This window comes from Centropristis striata, chromosome 13 (assembly GCF_030273125.1).
Source record: "Centropristis striata isolate RG_2023a ecotype Rhode Island chromosome 13, C.striata_1.0, whole genome shotgun sequence".
Classification (NCBI taxonomy): domain Eukaryota; kingdom Metazoa; phylum Chordata; class Actinopteri; order Perciformes; family Serranidae; genus Centropristis; species Centropristis striata.
The window spans coordinates 8,106,125-8,129,923 of NC_081529.1; the positions used below are offsets into that span (position 1 = coordinate 8,106,125).

Below are 23,799 nucleotides of genomic sequence, written 5' to 3' on the forward strand. Positions count from 1 at the left end.
TTTTAGGATTTCACATAAATGTCCTTTTTAATGCTCTCCTTACATCTGTGAGGCTACTATTAAAAGTCCATTCATCCATATCTGTCAGATCACAACTGCCCCTATACCTTTTCGCCCTAAGTTATGCATTTAGGCATTTATCCAGATGACTGTACTTTTTCTTGTAAGGAAAGAAAAGTGGTTGACCTTTGTTTACAGGCCAAAAGCAGTACAGCATTATGTTGGAAGAATGTTCGTTGTCCCTCTTTTAACCACTGGTTAAATAGAAAGAGGGCTTTTGTATTTTATAACATTTGGAAGATATTTCTGAAACTGTTGAGGAGTGGAGATATGGAGGAGGCAGTGGGAGAATAAGAAAACGAAAAATGTCTGATTTGTTGTTGGGAATGTACACTGTAACCTACACTAAGGATATTATTTATTTTACTTTATTTTATTTTTCAAATTGTATTTATTTATTTATATTGTTTATTTTTTATATTTACATTTATTTAATTATTCATTTATTTTGGTCTTGTCAGTATTATTAATATTCTAAATTTTATTTTCATTACTGCCATATGTTCTTGATGTTTTAACCCTCTGGAGTCCATGAAACCACCCGCACATTACTTCTTCATGACGTGAAGACATAAAAATGAAGCAACATTGAGCCTTGCCTTTTTGATGATATTCAGCCAAGTAAAACCGGAGATATTGTCAAATATATTTAGTATAAAATATTGAACTAGATATTATCCTCATTTTACTTGTTGTATGTTATATTTGCAATATTTAAAATTCTGTGTTTTGAAACATAGTTTTCAAGATCAGATTTTATGTTTCCTTAGTTTATTTTGGGTTCAAAATTTTGATCAAGTAAGTCAAAGTTAAAAAAATTAATTATCAGGACATATAGGTGAGGTTGCGATTGTTGATACCAACATGGCATGGTGAAGACTTTTTAACAGATTTTTAGCAGACATAATAGCCGAAGATTTCAGAGGGTTAAGTGTTGGATGTTGGATTTATTAAAACAAAAAACGATTAAAATATGTTAAAAGAAAAAAAAGCCCATTACTCCATCAGGTTAATTGGGTTTGGAGCCAATGTTATAAACTTCATCTAGGTGAGGACACATAACTGACATGTGGAGGTCAGAAGTTTTTTTTTGGACCAACCTGTAGCTGTTTACACTCCATCAGACGTCGGACAATGATCTGACTGGGCAGGATTCCGCATGACAGAGCAGTTTGTATGCTAATGATGTTTACTGTCCCGGTAAATCACGAGTTGTCACACCGTGTCGTGACGTAACGACTGTGACGTTTGTGGGGCATCCCCGTCGGGCTGATTTTAGCACAGGCAGCAGGAGAGAGCAGAGACGTCTCCAAACATGGCTCTGAATCGGAATCATTCGCAAAACGGCGGCGTTTTGATAAACAATGGAGAAAGGTTTGTGTAATATACTGCCTCTGTGGGGTTAATGTAGTCAACCAGCTAGCTGTCGCTTGTTTTTTCGGCTTGTTTACCTTCTACTTTGTCAGTGCGTAGTAATGCTAGCCAGCCGCTAGCCTCCCGCTAGCTGGCCTGGTTTACATTAGCATAGCTAGCTTACACATCTGCTCCGTTGCTGACGTTTGAGTTAACATAGCTGTTGTGGGAGCCACATGAATCATTGTGTTTACCGTTTTTGATTTGTGTAATATAATATTATTACTGACTTTATTGCCTCGGTGTACCTTGAGAGTTAGTTTAGCTGTTAAGCAAGATGGCTAACTTGTAACGTTAGCCGACAACCAAAACAGGAAGTAGCGTTAGCTTTCGTTTGACTGTTGACATAACAGTTATATGATATTGTGTAAAGCGGGTTAGCTCCGTGTTGTGAAATACATGGGTTTCAATCCTCACATGCTCATTGATAGGCTCTAACACAATTGTATGAATAATAGATCTTTTGTAGTGGATGTAACCGGTTATTTTTATTTCACCTGCTTTTTCTTTTCCCAGTGTTTTAAGGGAATGTAAGAATGTGGAGCTGTCATTCAGCGATGTCTCTGGCAAGACAGATCTGCTTAAGGGAACCAAGAAGGGCACCGTTTACCTCACACCATACAGGGTACAACTAAAACTACATAAAATGCATATAGTGCTGCTGCAGCTCTCTCTTTTGATTGTAATGTTGGCAGTGTTTATATTCTCATATATCCTGTTTTAACTCTCCCCACACTCTCTCTTGTCTCTTTCTTATTCACTGGTTTAGTTGGTGTTTGTATCCAGTAATACCAAGGATTGCTTGGGCTCAGCCATGTTCCCCTACTATCTGATGAAGGGCTGCAGCATTGAGCAGCCAGTCTTTGCAGCTAACTACATTAAAGGGACAGTGTCAGCTGAGCCAGGTGGTAGGTGGCCTTTTGTTTGTCATATTGTAAAATATGATGAAAATTAGGTGCAGTGTCTTAGTCCAAATAGACTGCAAAGTAAACAAAGTGTAGCTCTCTGTATTTGTTCTAAATGTGGTTGACTATCATCAGGTGGCTGGGAGGGCCAGGCTCATTTCAAGATGTCATTCACCAGTGGAGGAGCCATAGAGGTGGGACAGCATCTCTTCAAACTGGCCACAAATGGTTCGTATGCACGTTTCCTTAATAATTGTAAATGTGTTATTGTTATTGGGGTGAAAAAAAGTATTTTATAAAGTTGTCATAGTATGTAAATCATTCACCAAAGCCATAACACATTATAAAAATGCAACTTAAAGTCTTACAGTAAACAGTAACAAAATATTTGATATTAAATGTACTGAATATGTACCCCCAAAAGGAGGTTTTAAAGAATGGCGACAATGCTATATATAGGATGGGCCGAACATTGGTGGGTTTGGAAAGTCCATTTTATTTGGTGAAAGTGACCCTTTTCTCTTTCTGTTTTTCAGCTTCTCGTGCTGCTCCTGCGCAAAACGGTGCTGCCTCTTACGGCTATCCTTCTCCTGGAATGATGAACGGCTACGGCCCACCTCCACCTGCTCCTCACGGCTATCCTTACGCACCCCCTCCCCAGCAAAATGGATACTACCAGGGTCCTCCCCCTCCTGCTGCAAACATGGGCTACCCCCATCCAACAGCTGCTGCAGGTAGATAATTAGTTGTTTGTTATTTGACTTTAGGATGGTCAAACTCTAAGTGTAAATCATTGAAATAATCTTAATTTAAGGAGAGTCCCCCCGGTAGATTTATTTGCCTATTTTTCGGCTTTCACTTTCATAACAGTGATTATTTTGGCAGCTTTTAAAAATGTAGTCCTTAAACGAAATTGTCATCAGCTTTAGCCACATTTAGTCATTTTTTAATCCTTTATAGTTTAAGCCGACTACAACTCAAAATGTTAATTTGACGAATAGTCATTACATGTAAGACAGCTTTTAAAAGTCAAAACATCAAGTGTTGCCTCGCTTAATTTTGGCAGCTATTTTTAAATTCGATCATAAATTTAGTAAAGATCCTGTTATAGTCATCAGATTATTTTGAACATTAAGCCTATCTAATGTAGCCAAAACCAATAATTTAGAAAGTTTGCTCAAACAAATTTCATATCATAATAATCATCAGGTTAGATGATTAAGAAGCAGCTTAGCCGTACCCCTGAGTTCTCTTGTGTGTGCTCATTAGTAATGTGCGGGTCAGTCACACCCACCCAGCTGTTATGACAGCCAATTAGCACCACCCAATATGAGAAAACATGTATTAATAAACCACCCGAGGCAAATCGCAAACTTTATACATCATAGTAGCACAACTGTCAGGACTGGCCAGGGACTGAGGAAAGGACAGAGAGGGATTGAGCAGCTGTTTGTGTGTGTACTTGTACTTCCTACATAGTAAGGACTGGAACAGATTTTTAACCAACCAAGTGAGGACACTGGCTAGTTGTTTGAGGGTTAAGACTTTAGTTAAGGTATGGGTAATAGTTTTGTTTAGGCATTTAGTTTTGATGATTAAAATTAGGGCTGGGGGCTGTTACCTACAGAGTGTTTAATGACGTCTTTACAATCTCGTCATTGTCTCAAATTTCGTCATAGTTTTTCTTAAGAAAATTACACAGTTTCATGGTCATTACCTGCAATGTACAAAATTCCACTATATACTCTTATGATGTGTACATACTTTCATAGTTGATAGTTTTTAGCCTACATGTGCATCCAGTGTGCACATATTTTGTAGACGCATTCTTCGTCAGATGTTCTCGATGTGCTTAAGCAAATAACCTCGAGGCCCAAATAATGCTTCTCTCTCTCCCTGTTTAGTTTTTTTCTCTTATTTGTCATGTTGTTTTTTGTCTTTGCCGTCTAACTAATTGCTCACACAGACTGTTACCTCCTTTCACCTTGAAACTCTCTTTCTTCTGTGTTCCAGGAATGTACCCATCTGGGTTTGACTACATGGCCCCACCTCCCCCCTACCCTGGGCCACCCCAAAATTGGGCTGCACCTCCCCAGAACTGGGCAGCAGCACCACCACCACCTCCAGGTCTATTTCTCTCTCTCTCTCTCTTTATTTTTCTTCTATGTATGTCTGTGTCACTGCACCCGTCAGATGTGATCTGTCTGCCTCAAAGTGAATCACTTCGAAGCACGCCACCCAAAAAGGAGTGCTGATGTCTCATCGGCTACACATCAAAATTACAAAGGATAAACAATCCCTGCCGTTTCCTCTCCCTGCCCATAGTCTTTTCTAGCACCTTGTGGATTTCAGTGGAATTTGCCCCGCGCATTGGGTGAGCTTGTTATACTGTGCTGAGATGTCACTTTGGCATATCCCTATTTTAGGAAGAGCTTGAGTCGGACGTTTGCCCGTGTGCATCCTCAGGGTGGGCCTGTAGATTTTTGTCTCAAGGATTCCTGGAGCTGTCAGTTGCTGTGCTTCACATGACTAATACTGTGCTCCTCGCATCAGTTCTCCTTACAATGTTTGGAGCTTTACCGTCTGTTCCCTAAATATGTTTAGCAGTCGTCACTGTCTGTCTTTGTCTCCACGTCTTTGTCATATCTCATTTTATGCACAGGTAACTCCAAGGCGGCTGAAGCAGCAGGAAGCGCGTATTACAATCCCAGCAATCCACACAATGTCTACATGCCCATGGTAAGCTGCTTTGCATGTCTTTCTGCTCAGTTAAACGCGTGTGTAAGTGACATCTTTAACGGCTTCTTTTCTTCACTCCCTCGCAGGAGCGGCCTCCACCATATGCACCAAACTCTCCTGAGAAGAAAAGTAACTGAAGCTCAGGCTCCATCACTTCAACGACACTCCTCTCTTCCTCTGTATCTTTATATAAATTCTAAAGTGAAGAGCACTGTTGATGGATACCTACTCGATTGTAGAATACAGAAAAGAAAATGCAAGTAATAGAGGGTTCAAAGATGTCAGTGATAACTCACCAATGAATAATGATATTTTGGATACTGGAATAGCTTCCAAAGCATCTTTACAATACTGTTTTACTTATGTTCATTTGAAATGATTGACAACTTGTAACTCTAGGTAGACTCATCATTATTAGCATTTTCAGTGATTGGAGTTATTTGTGTCTAATTTTATAGCAGGCAGGTATGGAAGCCCATTCCCACCAATAAAAAAAAAATAGATGAACACTCATCCTTATGGTGAAAAAAGATATTAGAAGTCAATAAAATGAGAAACATTCTCAAAATAATGAGAAACCTTTTTGAAATAATGACTAAGTATCTTAAAACAATGACTTGGTATTAAAAATAATGGCTTTGTATCTTAAAAGAATGACATAATGTCTCGTAATAATGACTTAGTATCCCAATTTTTTCTTTTCATATGAAGTCATTTTCCTAAAGTTATTTTTAGATTCTAAGTCAGAGCTTCTCATTATATAGTGAGTCATTTTATTGGAATACTATGTCATTATTTCCAGGAAGTTTGTCATTGTAATAACTAACGGGGTCTTTTGGGCCTTCATGTGAAGGTAAGGGCACCAGAACTGTCCTTGCTGAGAGTTGAAAGAGAGGAGGCATTATGGGGAATGTATTTTTTAAACAGATTTATTACCAAACCATTTTGTAGCAATTTCTTAATTGCAGTTCCTGTAGTTATTAACAATAGAAACTCTTAATATAAAGGGTGAAGTATTTCTGCTGTATCATTGAAGGCACCGTGTGTTTCCTTTCCAGGTTTGCGTTGAGTAGTTGTCCAAATACAAAACCAGACCTAGGTTGAATAGTGTTTAATGATACAGTATCTGACTGATTCTAATACTATGACTAGGAAAAATAGTCCCTAACACATGACCAATCAGTCACATTACAGTCCAAGTAATTCCATTCGTTGTATGATCCAAACCTCTCGGTCTCCATTATAATTTAATATATGTAGTTAGAGGTTTTTGTGATGAAAGTGAGCAGTGCATTGTTTGAAAAAGGGGATCAGATTGATTTCTTACATAACAAGTCTGTGTATGTGCAATATGTCAACCTGGCATAACAAGGTTACAAGGTGACAAGCTGGGGTTACCTGAATGACCCCATGATCTTCTCTTAGCTTCTATTGTATTCATGTATGCAAAGCCAAGCTGAAACCAGAACTCTACTCTTTGTGTAATTACACTAGTGTGGGGTTACAGGGCCACAGCGGTATATTAAGGGCCCGTCAGTGTTTTGCCTGCTGTTGAAACTTCTGAATGCAAACCATTTATTCCTGATTAAAGTGGGGCGGGCCGCCAACAAGCCGTGTAATTGCGCCCCCCTAATTGTGCATCAGTTAAGTCAAGTTACTTGTTCGAAGGACTATTTGCACACAGTTGAAGTGGATGGAAGATTTTTTTTTGGTTTGGATTTTAGTTTGCTTGAATTAATCAAATGTCTGTACATTAATATCTCTTTTGCTGTTCTTATTCCTTCTGCTACATTTTGTCTGTCAATTAAAATCTAATAAATAAATCATTTATTGAATTGGTATGTATGTTTTAGTGTCAAAATGCTCTTTTCCCAAGCCCTTCTTAAGAAGTTTTTCCCACATGATGTGGGAAAGGTTTATGTATGACATCGCTACATCTATCTTTTATATGTGTGTATTACTGACACTGAAGCAGAGCTATGCATGTAGTGGATGCTGCAGAAGTTTGGATCCAAGACTGAAAGTCACACAATAACACAAACAAGACAGATCAAGGCAGGGGTTGCCTGGAAACTGCTGTGTTCTGTGAGGTAAAAATACTATTTTTGTCAAAAGGAGTCTGGTGGATTTCAACAGAGCAATATGTCCTACTGTGTACAGCAAAATGCTTTGGTAACTCTTATATATGGTAATATGGCATTGGCAGTAATATGGCATTGTTCTCGCTTTAGATCCGGTAGTTGCAAAAAGCATAGTTAACTTATAGTTAACTTATAATAGATGAGCAATAAAGTATATTTTAATATCAATAAGCAAACAAAATAAGATTAATAAAGGCATGGCAAAGACATAATGGGTGGGTCATGGGTGTTTGTAATGCCATTATTAACACTTATATAATCTTATAAACACACAATAATGTTAATAAGCATCTTGTAAGGACTTATAAGGGCCTTATTACTTGTTAATTAATGGTTATTACAAGGGCCTTAATAGAAAGCGTTACCAATGCTTTTTAGCCACCTAAAAAAAAATACAGTCATGGAAAAATGTATTAGACCACCATTGTTTTCTTAATTTTATGTTCATTTAAATGCCTGGTACAACTAAAGGTGCATATGTTTGGAAAAATATAATGATAATAAAAATAGCTCATAAGAGTTTAAGTCCTGATATCTAGCCATTTTCCATGGTTTTCTTGATAACAAAAAACATCAAGAAAACCATGGAAAATGGCTAGATATCAGCTCTTAAATTAAACTCTGATGCACTATTTTTGTTATCATTATATTTGTCCAAACAAATATACCTTTAGCTGTACCAGGCATTAAGATGAACAAGATTTAATAGAAAACAATGGTCTAATAATTTTTCCATGACTGTATATATATCACTGCTATGCCTTGTTTTTCGACTAAAGTCATATTGATGTCTTCAAATCCACCAGAATCCTTTGATAAAAACAGTAATTTTACATCACAGTACACAGGATGCTGGTCTACCACTTACTACATGGTTGATTTTACTGTGTGACTTTCGGAACAAAACTGATGTGGCGTCCACAGTCGTACACATTGTTCTGTGATTTCCAAACTTAGCTAATGTTGACTCGACTGGTGCTAACATTCACACTATTCATCCATTTATTGATTAGCTTTCTGTGGAAACCTAGGTCACTGCTTTTTGCTGATGGCTGAGTAGTGTTTTCATTTAAAAAACATGGAAAAGAACAGAGATGGAGTTGGCCTTTAAACCAGCCCTCAGGACTTTAGCCAGGATGTGATGTCACAACTATACTATAAATAGGTAGAAAGTGCTGTTACGCTGCCATTACAGTTATTTCAGAAGTGGAAGACCTAGAACCGCTCAGAGCAGAGTGGGCTTTTTCATTGAGTGAACACAGGTATATTCAGACTGACAATATGAGAAAAATTGCAGATTGCAGTATGGAAATGTTTCAGTAGAGACCTGAAAATGTCTTCAAATATGACATTTATTGAATCCTCATATTTAAAATTCCATTATTGGGTTCAGTTTCTTAAACATCTAATTGATGTTCACTGGTTCTTGCTGCATTCATCTATGTTTGTACTTTTAACATGTAATCCATGTAAATTAAGGCCATTTACTACAATGTTAGACTTTATCATCAATTGCGTTGCTCAGTTACTCAGATTAGCTGCATATTGCTTTCTCTCTTTTGTACCATTAAAGTGTATTGGTTTTTCAAATTAAAGCTCCACGGTAACTAATTCAGATTTCTTTGAATGTTATATAAAACTACATGTTGTGTTATGTTATGTTATGTTGATAGAAGACATTTCTTTTTACTTGCTTGTCACAGCCAGAACTGAACATTGTGAAAACAGTACAAAGTGTTTGATGTTTATTGTTCAGACTGTTACTATCCCAGAGAGTTCTTCACAAAATAAATAAATAAATAAGACTACTAGAATGATCCGCACTCTTACTGAATAATACATTTATTATGTTATGAAACACTATCAAACATTATAATCACACAATACAGATGTATCACATAACAGTTAAATCAGTCTCAATAAATAAAGATGGCATTGTCATGCACTAAAACACAAAATATTCACTACACACAAATGCTTCCTAGATCAACATATAATCACAGAGTTTATCATAACACCTATAGCTAGCTAGCTAATGTCCACTCGTAGCTGTCCACACATTAATCATAAAGACTAGTTCTACTTTATGGCTCAGCTCCTGTTTCTTTCCAGTTCCATACTCAGGAAACGGAAGTGTGCTTTTACTACCATGTATCTAATATTAATTCTATACATTTCTCTGAAGCCGTCACTAAATTGTAAACTAGATAAAAGATGTGCAAAGCCCTACTGTGTGTTCTTTAGGGAGGTGAGAGCTCTGCAGGGACTTTAGCAACCCTTCAGGACAAACTTGTAATTCTAAAAAAAATGAATAGTCTCAAATAGTCTAAAATACAAAACAACAATAAAAAAGAGGCTAAACAACTATTATGCATGTCTTGTTTCTATGTAGCTAACTCGTTAACTAACTAGCTAACACTTTGCAGTCGTTACACCTCTCTCTGTGGTATTGTGTCTCTTCATGGTAATTTTGTGTCCTTTAGTTCTTTTGTTTCACTTTTTAATTTTTTTGGTCTGTAGTTATTCATCTGTGGGTTTTTTTGCACATTTTGTAATTTTTTTAAACCCTTTTTGTAGTTGTGTGTCTTGTTGAGGTCATTTGGTGTGTTTTTTGTAGACATTTTGAGTCTCTGTGGTTGTTTTGCCCCTTTTTATAGTCGTTGTGAATCTCTTTGTAGTGTTATAATGCTTTTGTATTTCCTTGTAGTAATTTCAAGTTTCTTTGTGTTCAATTTATTTTCTTTTTATTTCCTCTTTCTTTTCTTGCTGCGACAGCAGTGACAACCTTTCGAATGAAAACTCTGAATGACACCTATACCAATAAATACTTTAACTTGTCCATAAGCCTTTCATCACTCTCATCCCACATTGTTGGAGCAAGGGGTGATTTTAAATTGGAAACAAAAACATAGAAATGTGATACTGACATGCGAAATGTCCCATGGCTTGAATGTCTAACTTCAATGTAGCTACAAGCAGAAGATCAGATGGGTAAAGGCAACATGGATAATCTCTATCTGTCCATTTGGGTTCGAAGGTATATCAAGTCACCTCTTACCAATGAAATACTGTTAGAGCTACAGGATTGTTGATATAGTGGAAGGGTAATAAAGGTTGAATTCAGCATGAGATTTGACTCAGATCTGAGCAAATGGCTCCTATGGCTCTTCCTGTAGAAACCACACCTCATTGCGGCGTCCGTAAGGCTTGAGTGGCGGGTCGTAGCTACAGCAGAAGTACTGCTTGCGCTGAAAGGGGGCGGTCTCACCCAGGGTGCGTGTCAAACGCAAGGCCTCTGCTCGGTACTCACTCTCTGCTGCAAAGCCTCCAAACTGCCTGCAAATAAAAGAAGAAATGGACGATTTTTATTAAGGTGTATAATTGAGTATTAGCACTATGCAGAATTTTTAGAAAATCTTTGCTATAAATGACACTGGTGGCTGCAAAATGAACTGCAGTCAGCATCCTGTTGCTTGCACACTGCAAAAAAGGTGTGTCTAAAAACAAGATAAAAACACTAAATCTGAGGGAAATGATCTTGCTGCATGGACAGGTAATTTCACTTGACAAGACTTCTTAAATTAAGATTGTTAAATCTAGAAATAAGCATGTTGAACGATTAAAATAAGAAATTAACTCTTAAAACACTTCTAAATCTAAAGTTTTTTTTTATCTTGGTAAGAAACAAATAATTTGCAGTGCTCTCTGCTCAAGCCAACGCTGCTTGCAGCTTTAATTTATCTTGTTTTAAGAGTTAATTTCTTATTTTAAGCTTACATCATGCTTATTACTAGATTTAATCATCTCAATTTAAGAAATCTTGTCAAGTGAAATTATCTGTCCATGCAGCAAGATACTTTCCCTCAGATTTAGTGTTTTTATCTTGTTTTTAAACACACCTTTTTTGCAGTGTACTCCGGAGAGGCAAGTGAGTGTCCTTGGCAAGACTAAACATAATTGACATGATAATTGCTGGAAATAAAACCACAATAATACTTAACTTTCTGTAATTTGCCTATGTTTTACTTTGACCATTGGCTCCATTATATTAACTGGCTTTGTGTTTGCAAATGACTTTATCAGTTGATGTTACAAAGCAACTAATGCCAGGTCAAAGCTGCTTAGCTAAATTACAACGAGATGACTAACCTTAGCTTAGCAGGGTTACAGTTAGCTAGTTGGTCACCACTGCCTTGCATTGCTCTTGGCAAGTAGAAAGCAATTGTTAGTTATACTATACCATTACATTATTTACTGTTGGCTACAATCAAGACTATTTCGCTAGCTAGCCAACTAACATATCCAGACAGATATTTGTTTTTGCTATCAATAACATTAGGAAGCAAGCAAGAAAGCGTTGCCAGATCCCATTTTTTCCTAAAATGCTGAAGGCGTGAACTGCCCTATGATTGGCTTTCCTTGATATTCTTACCCTAAACTTAAACAATCTCAATCCTCGTGCCTTAAACCTAACCAACCCACCGCCGTTTGGTGGTTGGGACATAACATTGTCCTGAATCTTTACATAGAAATCACTCCTCAAGTGTTATAAGCAATGAATAAAGTTGTGAAATTTCTCAGTTTTTAAGTTAAATTACAATCCACTCACACTTTGGCAATATAACATACATAATTGCTTCATAAAGTACCTTTAATTGGGGGTATATTCTGGACTTTTTACTAGGTGTAACATCTCATTGGGATGCAACAGGGACCCAAAAGGCACAAATGCATTTCAAACAACATGCACCAGTGAAGTCAAGTTAACCTGCCATAAGACCTGCTCTACCAACATAGTGCTGCAGGGTATTGAATATATTAATCAAGGCCTCCAAAAATGAACCAGCTGCTAGCTTCTGGGTCCAAGCTTTGGACAGAATAATGACATTGGAAAGCTTGTGGAAAGATTTGAATCTTCATCATGTCAAATTTATAATACTCTTAAACATAGAACATAAGTCTTATTACTTGTGCAGGTGCATCAACATCTCTAAATAAACACGTCAAATGACACCTACAGAGCGTAGACGGTCATGCCGGGCCGCTCCTCAATCTTGATGGCACTGTCGGAGGGAGTCGGGGCTTCTTGCTGGTAGGTGGACGGGATGCGGATGGCGACCACCAAACGGCGAGACAGGACACCGTCATTCCGTGGGTACACTGTGATGATTATGGGAGCTGCTGTACCCATGGCCTCACCTAATGGGACAAAGATTGAGACAGAAAGTGAGTTTAAAATAGGAGGAATCTAGAGGAGAGAAACTCCACTATCCCCCCTAAAGCAAACGACCCAACTCTAAAGGTCAGAATTTATGTAATTTTGTGTAGAGAACAAAATATAATTATGCAAATTCCAACAACCAGCCATGTAAATTGCACCTCGATGAATAGCAAACAGATTAAATAATGATTCTGTGCTGAGGCCTAGTTTTCAGACTGCACTTTTACTTGGCTGAGGTTATATTTGTTGACCTAAAGCAGAGAAACATGACCTCAAACGACATAGGTGTCTGAGCATTATTCAAATTTCTCCTCCAGTAAAGCTAATCCATGTTAAGTGAGCCAGTTTATACTGTAACAATAGTTTGTTTATCTAAAATAAGGATGGAGACATATGTTGAGCCCATCTTTGATGCTGGTTAATTCCACTTCAGGTTATGTTAAGCCTGGCCATGTAAGCCTAGTACTATGTGAAGCAATGTACATGTGTTCGAGAGATATAATCCCTCCACCGTGTTCTGGGTCTTCCTCGGGGCCTCCTACCAGTTGGACGTGCCTGGAACACCTCTAACAGGAGGTGCCCCGAAGCATCCTTACCAGATGCCCAAACCACCTCAACTAGCTCCTTTCGATGCGAAGGAGCCGTGACTTTATGGATCTCTCTCTGTGGCACATTGGATAAAAGCGTCTGCTAAATGACTAAATGTAAATGGCTCTACCCCAAGCTCCCTCCGGATTTCTGAGCTCCTTTCCCTATCTCTAAAGCTGAGCCCAGCCATTCTTTCGGTCACTACCCAAAGCTGATGACCATAGGTGGGGGTTGGAAAATGGATGGACTGTAATGTAAAAAAAATTAGACCTTCCCTGGCATTCTCTATAACAGCCTGTAGACTGAGATGACTCAGGGTGGTTTTTCCGGGAAAATCCAAAGAATGTGACGTTAATGCACACTCCCTAGTACCTTACCTCACCTCAGCCAGCAGTGTGCAACACTGGCTTGCTTGCTCACTAACTAACATTATCGCTAGCAATATGCTGTCTGAGTGGATATGTTAGTTGGTTAGGCTTGCACGTGACTTAATCAGCTAATGTGATACTAACTTATGTATTACGACAAATGGCCAATGATGTAACAGCACAAAACAAAGGGGGATAACTAAAGATTGCCTATACTAGCCAAGAGCAATGCAAGGCGGGTTGGTCTACTGGTTTACTGTAACCAAAGGTTAGCCAGCTAGCTGTAACTTAGCTATGTAGCATGGATCTTGGTTGTTCTGCAACTTTAGCTGATAAAGTAATTTGCAAACAGCAAGCTTGTTAGTGTCATGGAGCCAGTGGTCTAAATAATGTTAATTTTAATTGTTTGATTTTATTTTTTATTTTTTAAACTGTATTTTCTCTGTGTTTTAACTGTAAAGCATCTTTGAGTACACTATAAAGACTCCTATAAATAAAATATATTATTATTATATTATAAATAAAATAAAGGAACATTACAGGTTGTAACATTAGTCTATACATGATTATAATTTATTTTCCAGCATTCAATTAATGAAATCATGTTCAGACAATTGTCATGCCACTGTTTTGACCAATGCCAAGGATGTTAGCTTGCACATACGGACACTATGTGTGACTACGTGGGTAAACAACAGGACGCTGACTACAGTTCACTTAATAGCCACCGGTATCATTAATGACAAGTCTTTTCTGAAATTTTCACATTGTACCTTTAAATTATTGTAAAAATATGACTTTAAAAAGTACATTTGCCCTGAATAACCACACAAACACCATAACTGTAGGAACGAAATCAGAAAACCACTTTTATAAAGTGCAGAGTTGGCCACTTGATAAAGTGCCCTGATTATTAACGTATAAAAGATTAATCCAAGATAGATGGAAAAACCTTGCATTTTAGTGATGTACCTTCATTTATTAGACCACTGTATTATAAAAGAAATACCTTTCTATTTCATTACATAAATCAGTACTCTTGGTTCACACTTTTCTTATGCGTGTGATTAAAAAAATATAACACTTGAAAGAGGAACAGGAAAAATAACAGAGGCAATTCTTGAGCCACATTAGAGCCACACTTTACTGTTAGTGAACACATCTCTTCACAGTTTTATTTTCTGATTGGCTTACCTTGTTCATTGCTCCCGCCGATGTACATGAGCAGCTTCCTCACCAGCTCTCCTGTCACTTGGTCAAAGCTTCGTCCCTCAGAGGAGACAACAGCGTATTTGGCACCATCATACCGCCGCACCTCAAAGCTAACCCCATCCTGGTGAAGAAAGTGAAATCAGGGGGTGGTTTAGGCATCAGCAGATTCACATTTTGGCATACACAAATGCGGAAATTGCTTTTTTAAATATCCACCCACACACACTAATCACACACAGCACACTCAGTTGCTCTCTCTGTGGGGATGGGTGCATGTGAGGTTAAGCTCAGATGTGATTCACCTCTGACACACTGATGTTGACAATCTGCTCCTAAGGATGAAAGCCTTGAACCTAAAGGGTTCAGTGTGTGTTTGTGTGTGTGTGAGTGCACATATGTGAGTGTGTGAAACCACTGTGGGCAGCCAAATAATGAGATGCAGATGAAACGTATTTACACTGATTTGATTTAGTTTCTTCTTCTGCTCTACAGGGTTCAGTCAGCCTACAGAGAATAATGGGCAAGAGATGTCTTACATAACAGCGCACATGAACACACACGCACACGCACACGCACACGCACACACACACACACACACACACACGCACGCACACACACACGCACACACTCACGCACACAACTCGCCCCCACCACTGGACACACACAGTGTTAATATGATGCAACAGTTTTGCATTAAATGTGATTAAGTGGGACTAATGTGGAGCACGGTCACTCAACTATGGTGCTGAGCAATAACTTTAATAGGTTTTGAAGGAATCTGGCCATGATGCAGGTTTCATACAGCTGCTCATTCCATTAATGTGATTATGCTGTGTGTGTGTGTAGCTCTGTGTTTATTTATATGATGTTTTTGAGCATTGTAATATCATGTCATTGTGATTCTTTCTCCTTACAGTGTTTACCATCTATCAGAATCAGACATATCTGATTGATCCCTGGGGGGAAATTTTGCTCCCATTCTAGAATAGAAATATATATATACAAACATAGAGAAATTACATAAGAAATAGAAATAATAATGTACAAATAAGTGCTTTTTACTACAACATATAACATTGTATAGAAAAATTCAAATAACAGTGAAATAACAATGCAAATAAATAGTGCTAAAAAATGGCATCATTAATTAATTGTGTAAAAAATAGTAGAAATAACAAAATTAGTAGAGATATACAGTAAAGATGCAGCATTAATGTGAAACTTAACCAAATAATCTGGTTCTATAAGATGTTTGCTGCTGTCAAATATAAAGTTCATTATTTAGCAGATGATGTGTTTTTCCTAAAAATAAATAAATAAATAAATAAAAAACTAATGGAAATACACTCCAGGCATCATTTCCACTGCATATGCTCAGTCTTACATGGGCTAAGTGGGTGTGTTTTCTCTTCCCTGAAGGAAAACTAAAATCTAAGGAAATCATGCAAATGATGCCTATCTATCTATCTATCTATCTATCTATCTATCTATCTATCTATCTATCTATCTATCTATCTATCTATCTATCTATCTATCTATCTATCTATCTTCATTCACCTAATTTAGTTCCAGTAGTTTTTATTGTGATTGTGTTTATTTTATATACACATATATACATATACAATAATGGAGAAAACCAATATAAATTAATTAATTACCAATCAAAAGATATATTAATAATAATAATAGCAAAAACACCTAATCTTAATCAAAATTCAAACCTCACCACAGTGTTGACTCACTGCAGAGGTGCAGGTGTTTCCATTCCTCAGCATATACAAGATAACACTATGTTGTCATGCAGCTCTGACTTGTGACAGGTACCCAGGCTCCTGCACTGTAATTTCAAGTGTTTTGCTGCATGGCTTGTCAGTGGGACCACCATTAACATTGTAAACTGGTGACAGAATGAAAAAGCCATGCCTGACTTTAGTTAAGCAGTGCAATTAATTTGTCTGCCATGTGTCTGTGTGTGTGTTTAGCTGCTGTCTTATGCCAGCTTATACAGTGATAATTACTCTGTGCCTAAGGAGAGCATGCAAACGGTATAATCAACACCGTGACTGTTAAATTGCCATTTCATGTTCTGTTAAAATAATCTTCTGCATTCATTAGCAAACTCCTAGCTGAACTGCACCTATATGCTGCCGTTATTCCGGTGCGAATGTGTTTATGTGTGTGCATAGTTACGTGTGTATGCCCTGCGTCTGTATTCTGTGTCAGTTTTAATTAAGAGTGTTGGGTGTCAGAGTCAGGCGGGTGCTGCACTGCACAGATCAGGTGACAAGCTCTGATTTCAATACTTGCTATTTCAACAAGTCAGTCAGATCCAGAGATTTGATGAGCCCTGAGCTCTACCTATTCAAGGCGGATTAACCAGCACTTAGAAGAAGTGTGGGTGCCTCTGACAGCATGCTGCATTTGAATCAGTCGTATAAATGATCGATCACTAATTATAATCCTCTTTGTCCACTTTTTAATGCGAGTACTTATACTTGAAACCATTAAAGCAGTTTTCGTAAACATGTTGATGGCTTAAACTGGCTTTTTCTTTGGGATTTCAGCTCCAGACAATAGCTGTTAGTATGCAGTGTCAGGACAGATCTGCCTTCCAGTGGGTAAATGTGTCAGTTTGGGTCATTTGACTCCCTGCCTGTCTGGTCAGTTGGGCTGGAAGTCCTCTTTGTCTCAGCCTGTGTGCCTTTGTGTCCCTGTCCAAAGTATAGCCGCTATTCAGAGATAAACACAGACACAAAGCCCATTTCAAAACCCATGCCAACACGTGACATTACATGGCTACATGCACATTTACAGTAGTGCACTGTGGGTCAACAGGGCACGAGAGAAGAAGCTCAAAGTGGCAGTTAGGCATCGCCTCGGCTAACAACACACACCACTGACTTAACTGGAATCAGTCCAAAGTGTGCATACATAAAATGCATGTAAACAATATGTACATAAGCATAACAAGGACCAGGGTGTGGGTGGGGGTAGGGTGCTGACATGGAGAGGGCATGCCCTTCCTTCTCTGTGACGTCAGTTTTCAATGGTCAATGTATCAGTATCCATATCTCAGCTCATGGGTTAACCACAAACGCTGCATCGTCTTCCACGGCAGGGTCAGTTAGCTTGGCCCCTGTGGTTTCACATGCACACACACACACATGCAAAGTACCTCTCTTTCTCACACACATAAGACACATCTACAATGTCATGATGGAAAAAACAACAGTGACCCACAGCACATTAAAACCTTTCTGACTTTAGTCTAGAGTGTGTCAGTCTGTATTACTGATGTAGTGGGGACTTTACCCGTTTTAATGACATTGTAGGGACTCACTTGCTTTATGGGGACAAAATGTAAGTCCACTTATTGTTAGGGTGAAGATTATGGTTAAGCATAATGTAAGTCCCCATTATCTAAATCATTCAATTTTAGAGTAAAGATCTGGCTTAAGGGTTAAGGCTAGGACTTGGATAAGTCTCCAGGAAATGAATGTTAGTCAATGTAATGTCCTCTAAATTGATGGAAACACAACGTGTGTGTGTGTGTGTGTGTGTTTGTGTGTTATTGTTTTAATGTTACACAGTTAAACATCACCATCATTATTCATTCCTGTCTTGCTGATTGGCAGGGGACCTCTGGCTGGTTTGCCCCACACTGCGGCTCAGCAGGCATCTTTATAGGTCACAAGCAATTAACTGCCAGGCTGTCAGTCAAGGTTACAGAGGTTGTGCTAACAGCAGTAAAAACACTACAATTTCAAACACAATTACCATCAAATAACCTAGTTAGTGTCAGGATGAAATATTTATGCAAACAGAAGGAGAAACCTTGTACCTTTACAGTACAGGAGGGTTACTGTGCGTCATCAGCGATGGAGACACGTTTTGCAGCAGCTTTAAAGATGTGATGAAGTTGTGACGGACAGGTGTGTGACAGGTGTCCGCGCTGCTTACCTTTGTCTCGCTGCTCAGCAGTTTATATTCCGTCTCCTCGGTGTTTCCGAAGAGCGAATTCTTGATCATGCCAAACATGTCGCTTCGGCCAGGTTCACCTCTCCTCTCTCCGCTCCTTTGGCTTTCTTCTTTGTCCTTCCTTTTTCGTCCTTGTGCTTCTTTCTGCAAACTCTCTAACAGCTTCCTAGCGTGCTCGTCCGGATCCTTAAAAAACCCTAGATAAACAAGAAGTAGAGAACAGATGCTCCAAAGAGTGCGCGCCTTCCTCCAGCGAGCTCTCAACAGATGCTTTTCCCCTTCCGGAGACAGAAGTTGGAGATGCTGACTCCTCGCCCCCTTTGCCGAACCTAGGAATGAACAAATCAGCCTCCACTCTGACGGGTGGAGCGTCTCCGCCCTCCTCCGCTCTCCTCTTACCAGCTTGATGCTCACTTATATCACCTCCTTCACTTATAAACGTTTAAATCCACTTAAAGTGGGGCATCAAACAGGCAGCATGGGGCTAATTTCCCTGGCTTATTATTACCCCCAGATGAGTTCAAGTTGCGCTGACATTAAAAATACATTGACTTGCATGACTAATTCCCTGAGATGCAGCATCATAGTCTATAGGGAGTCACCTCCTCCAAATCCCCTCTCCCCCCAAAAATAGAGTAACCTTCAGTGCCACTCAGCTTTTGTTAAGGTTTCTCTCTCATTCTGTTTGTCATGGCTGTCTGTTCCAGGATATATAAAACAGTAGGGAGTGGAGAAGCACATTTACATCGTGCTTTCTGTGCAGTATAAATTTTGACACAAGCCGTTGGTTTGTCAGTATGCATTGGACTTTCTTTCCAGGGCTGAGTGTGTGTGTGTGTTAGTTTGGGGCAGCGCATTGGGTGCACGTCTTACTGCCTGTGTCACTGTGCGTTGCTTTGCTTTAGGGTTAGTCTATTTAAATTCACACTGAAGGCAATGTTAGTCACCACTGGAGAGTAAGAGGAAACAGGAAGGGCAGATTTAATGCAAAAAGTGGGATGGATAACCGAAAAGCCGAGGTACTGTATGAGGGAGCTGTGGAAAGAGAGACACTGCAGAACACTGTACATATACTGTAAGGAGTGGACAAAATCACAAAATCACTGGGAAAATCAAATATAACACAACATTCTTTGAGTTCACTTTATGTTTTTCAATATGCTATTTTTTGTTGAGTCACAGAGGTTTGATTCCACTCTGTTATTGTGATTTTGATATTTTGAGCATGCAGCTTGTATTTTGATTATTTCCACTACAAAATACAGTATTAACAATACCCACGGAGTTAAATCAAAGTTTCAGCAAAGGTTGTCCAATGTGAGCATTGGCAAATTAGGAGCAGGACACACAAGTGTTTAGTCTCACTGAAGTCATTATAAATGGCTCTTTGGTTTCGTGCCTCCTTTTAGCCATTTTACATATAGTTGTTTCATCTCCATAGAAATTTTGAGTCTTTTGAAGTTACTTTGTGTCTCTTTACAGTCATTTTATGTCACTTTGTAGTTGTTTAGGTCTAATTGTAGTTTTTTTTGTGGTCGTTCTGCACCTTATTGGGTTGCCTTTTCATAGTTGTTGAGTCTCTTTTCAGCTTTTTTGCTTCTTTTTGTAGTCTTTGTGTTTTGTTGTAGTTGGTTTCTGTTTTTTGTAGTCATTTTGAGTTTCTTCCAGGTTGGTACCAAGGAGTGTAGAAGGAGGATAAGACAGGGTCAAATGACATAATATTCTTTGGGTACAGCACACGTCAGAAATAAAAGGATGGTTTCTGCCTAAGTGCTCATGGGGATTTTACTGTGCATGTGTTGTAATCCAAGGATATGACGTCATTTGACCCCGTGTCTTCTCCTCCTTTTACCCTCCTGGGTTGATGGTACGCATCTCTGAGTGACATTTTACAGGTCATGGTGTGCCCTGACACTGTGGGCCCCTCTTTTTTTTGCAAAGCAATTGTATAGTTGTTGCATTAGACTGTATACATATATTTGTCCCTGTTTGTTGTCGTGCAAAAGCATGAGAGAAGAGACAACAACTGCTAAAAAGGCAGCGTCTGCGGTGGGCAAGTCTAATGGGACAAACTGGAAATAATTTCATAAACAACTGTGCAAATTGCTGTGACGATAAAGACATTAATTTGCCAAACCCATGTGACTACATAATTTAACATTCAACAGTTTGTTATTCTCAATTATTCCTGTTGATCAACATCTGATTAAGTCTGATGCATATTCACTTTTACCCGTCTCCTCGTGTAAATGCAGCATAGATGGATTTAACAACCGCTTTATTGATGTGACAAGTTGTTAAGGTGTTATATTGTGTGATCAAAAAAATTACAAAGTATAACAGTGACTAATATTTTAATAGGACAGACAAATCAAAATGAAATTGTACTTACAATCCATTTGGATGGTTGCTTTTGCTCTTTTTACAGTTAGGAAAATGACCATAACACAAAGAAAAGCAGATGTAGACAACCTGTAGGCTACAGTATACCTACAGCAACAGATTTCTAATCATAGTATATATTTTCACAGTTGCTTCAAATACTCAGATGAGGTCACCCTCATATTGAACATTGGTAGAACAGCACAACAGAAAGGAGCAGAGTTCCCTCAAAGATGTCCTTGATGGCACATTCTCCAGTCTGCCAGACTCCAGTCAAACCTTTATCCCTTTGTGGTTTACCAGTCATGAAGTGAATTGTAATAGACCAGATGAATCAGCCACAGAAAAGTCATTTTTGAAAAATGTCAAGATTTTCTTCCACAGTTGCTCCCTCCCATGTCCTCACTTCTCCCAGCCTTTACCTCCCGGCTGTGTTGGCAACCTGAGCCCCACGAGGCCAGCCGCTTGTTCTGTGCTGCGCTCTCCCTTGCCGTGGTAAAGGTTGTGGAGAACCATGTGGGTCCTAGTGGATGCCAGCAAACACAGGTATGTGTGTGAGTCGTGGTGCGCCTCCTGCTGGGCACGGCAGTACCTTTCTCCTGTTACCTGTGAGAGGGTATAAGAAAGAAAACAATAGTGAGGATCAAATGAACTGGATCATCAATGTGCACATTTTTTTCTTTGTTCACTTAACAGTCACCATACAGAAATAATAATTAACATTTATGAAGAAAAGCCTTAAGGACGAGCTGGTGGACAACATGGAGTAAGCAATGACCCCATTAACAGACTATAAAACATAAACATATGTGCCTATATCATCGGCTTTTCTTGTCAGGATGATTTCTTCTTCATCAACCGTAACATCTACATGGACAGTAAGCATTTGGTCCCTATAGAGTTTCACATATACATTATAATGCCCTAGGGGCCAGAGCTGGGACAAATACACGCTGACAAGCAAGAATTGCTCCCAGCTATTTTACTACAGCGACTGAACATGCATTTGACCAGCCTGCTGAGACATGTTCTCCCAAGCATAAATAATACAAGCTTTAAGCCTATATAGTTAAAAACCTTGACCTTCATTTGAACTAGCAGCTCTACTGTTTTGGGTAAATAGAGAAACAAACAAACGGAAATACAAACACACAGATGAACACTATGGGAAATTGTTGGATGCTATGTTTAAAGAGTAATTATACACAATATCAAATCCACTGTGAAATGGGAAAATGAATGTGGTCGTGCAAAATGACTTCTAAAAAATTTTACAAACTAATAGAGGAAGCTTCTTAAAAATACGTGTCTACAACCTAAAAGTATTTATTTATCCCCGTGGAGTAATACAAACTACCTGATAACCTCTTAAACTTTACTTAATGATTTACATCATATATCATTTAGTCCTTTCATTTATAAAGTTTGGGTTCTCATTAACGCAAAAGCTAATGAATGTAGGTTTATTTATTAATTACTCAATTCCGTGTAGCAAGCTGCACTCCAGTGTGGGGATTTCTTATCATCACACTGTTAAAATAATCGCCTAAATTGTTTTTTGGCCTAAATCATCTCCTCATGATGTCGGCCACCTATGGTAAAATCTCCTACATCCTCAGATGATCAGATCATGTGATTTTACCCCTTTAAGATAATGGCCTATGTCAAGTGTGCGACTTAAGTGGATTTATTATGCCTAAGTCAAAATAAAATGTGACTTAGGCAATTTTTTGAACATGCCTTTGTGACTTAAGCAAGATATGGTAACACTTTATTTTGAAGGTGTCTACATAAGAGTGACATGAGCGTGTCATAAACATGACATGGGATGTGTCATGAACATTAATGACACTTTGAAGTAACATTAATGCTCATGATACTTGTCATGTCATGTTTCTGACAGGCTTGTGTGACTCTTATGTAGACACCTTCAAAATAAATTGTTACCATATCTTGCTTAAGTCACAAAGGCATGTTCAAAAAATTGCCTAAGTCATTTATTTCTCTTAAGTTACATAATTTACACTGTGTTATTACTATGCAAATAGCCATCCTTTTGAGTGAAATGATCAATAAATGTCATAAGTTACACTTGTGGTGTTTTGTGTTTCCTGCAAAACTTGAAAAAAAATAGTGAGACGACTATTTTAACAGGGTAACGATATACTTAGTTAATTCATAATCAGACAGAGAACTTTATCACCTGCGTCTCAGCACTCAGCTATGCTAATGATCATTAGCTGCTAGCTAAGTTAGCATGCCCTTCTGTTTCAGTCACCTTGTGTAGAGCTATTACAGTACTTGTAACTATTACAAAGTAGTCAGTGACAACACTCAAGTGTCATATTGGGTGTTCGCTCTATTCCCAGATTGGTGAATGATTGAAAGACGAATCCTATTTTCGCTTAAACAGCAAAACTGTATTGTTATTATTCAAGTTATCGTTTTAGCTAACGCTAATGCTTGCTACGCACTCCCATGCAGTTTGTAACAGTAGTTTGCTAACATTAGCTGGATCACAGTCGGTCAAAAACTCGCCTTATTCTTACGAAACTGCTCCATAATATAGTTGTAGGCCAAAGACTTTTTATAAGTCGGTCCCTGTATGGCACGTAGTTCTTTGAGTATTCCTCGGCAGACTCGAAGGGGGGCTGACAGCGCTGCCATCTCTGAGCCGTGTTGTGAATGTGCGGAGCATGAAGCCAGGCATGCTCAATACAACACCGCACAGTCGATTCAAGTGCCGTACATTGACCACAGAGGGGCGATATGCCCCACAAATAAGTTAACAA

General features: G+C 38.6%; 3 protein-coding genes across 3 annotated transcripts; 1 reads left to right on the forward strand and 2 right to left on the reverse strand.

Moving 5' to 3' along the window:
* The first annotated feature begins 1,211 nt into the window (after positions 1–1,211).
* wbp2nl (WBP2 N-terminal like) lies at positions 1,212–6,958 on the forward strand. The gene is made up of 8 exons (XM_059348845.1): positions 1,212–1,434; positions 1,990–2,098; positions 2,243–2,381; positions 2,514–2,606; positions 2,915–3,112; positions 4,392–4,505; positions 5,041–5,117; positions 5,204–6,958. The coding sequence occupies exons 1-8, from the start codon at positions 1,376–1,378 to the stop codon at positions 5,252–5,254; spliced, it is 840 nt and encodes a 279-aa protein (XP_059204828.1). The 5' UTR covers positions 1,212–1,375; the 3' UTR covers positions 5,255–6,958.
* Positions 6,959–9,065: 2,107 nt separating this feature from the next.
* LOC131983496 (heme-binding protein 1-like) lies at positions 9,066–18,915 on the reverse strand. The gene is made up of 4 exons (XM_059348218.1): positions 18,608–18,915; positions 14,630–14,768; positions 12,277–12,457; positions 9,066–10,594 (listed from the first exon to the last, which is right to left on the reverse strand). Exons 1-4 carry the CDS (start codon positions 18,683–18,685, stop codon positions 10,417–10,419), a joined length of 576 nt encoding a protein of 191 aa, XP_059204201.1. The 5' UTR covers positions 18,686–18,915; the 3' UTR covers positions 9,066–10,416.
* Positions 18,916–20,962: 2,047 nt separating this feature from the next.
* fmc1 (formation of mitochondrial complex V assembly factor 1 homolog) lies at positions 20,963–23,763 on the reverse strand. Its single transcript, XM_059348363.1, has 2 exons — positions 23,546–23,763; positions 20,963–21,613 (listed from the first exon to the last, which is right to left on the reverse strand). The coding sequence occupies exons 1-2, from the start codon at positions 23,672–23,674 to the stop codon at positions 21,410–21,412; spliced, it is 333 nt and encodes a 110-aa protein (XP_059204346.1). The 5' UTR covers positions 23,675–23,763; the 3' UTR covers positions 20,963–21,409.
* Between the last annotated feature and the right edge of the window lie 36 nt (positions 23,764–23,799).

Coding starts and splice junctions, on each gene's coding strand:
- wbp2nl (XM_059348845.1), top strand. CDS start 1,376: ATGGCTCTGAATCGGAATCATTCGCAAAACGGCGGCGTTTTGATAAAC. Junction 2,607..2,914: donor CTTCAAACTGGCCACAAATG/GTTCGTATGCAC, acceptor TCTGTTTTTCAG/CTTCTCGTGCTGCTCCTGCG. Junction 4,506..5,040: donor AGCACCACCACCACCTCCAG/GTCTATTTCTCT, acceptor TTTTATGCACAG/GTAACTCCAAGGCGGCTGAA.
- LOC131983496 (XM_059348218.1), bottom strand. CDS start 18,685: ATGTTTGGCATGATCAAGAATTCGCTCTTCGGAAACACCGAGGAGACG. Junction 14,769..18,607: donor TGCTGAGCAGCGAGACAAAG/GTAAGCAGCGCG, acceptor TTTCTTCACCAG/GATGGGGTTAGCTTTGAGGT. Junction 12,458..14,629: donor CGGCGGGAGCAATGAACAAG/GTAAGCCAATCA, acceptor TTGTCCCATTAG/GTGAGGCCATGGGTACAGCA.
- fmc1 (XM_059348363.1), bottom strand. CDS start 23,674: ATGGCAGCGCTGTCAGCCCCCCTTCGAGTCTGCCGAGGAATACTCAAA. Junction 21,614..23,545: donor AGCAGTTTCGTAAGAATAAG/GCGAGTTTTTGA, acceptor ACCCTCTCACAG/GTAACAGGAGAAAGGTACTG.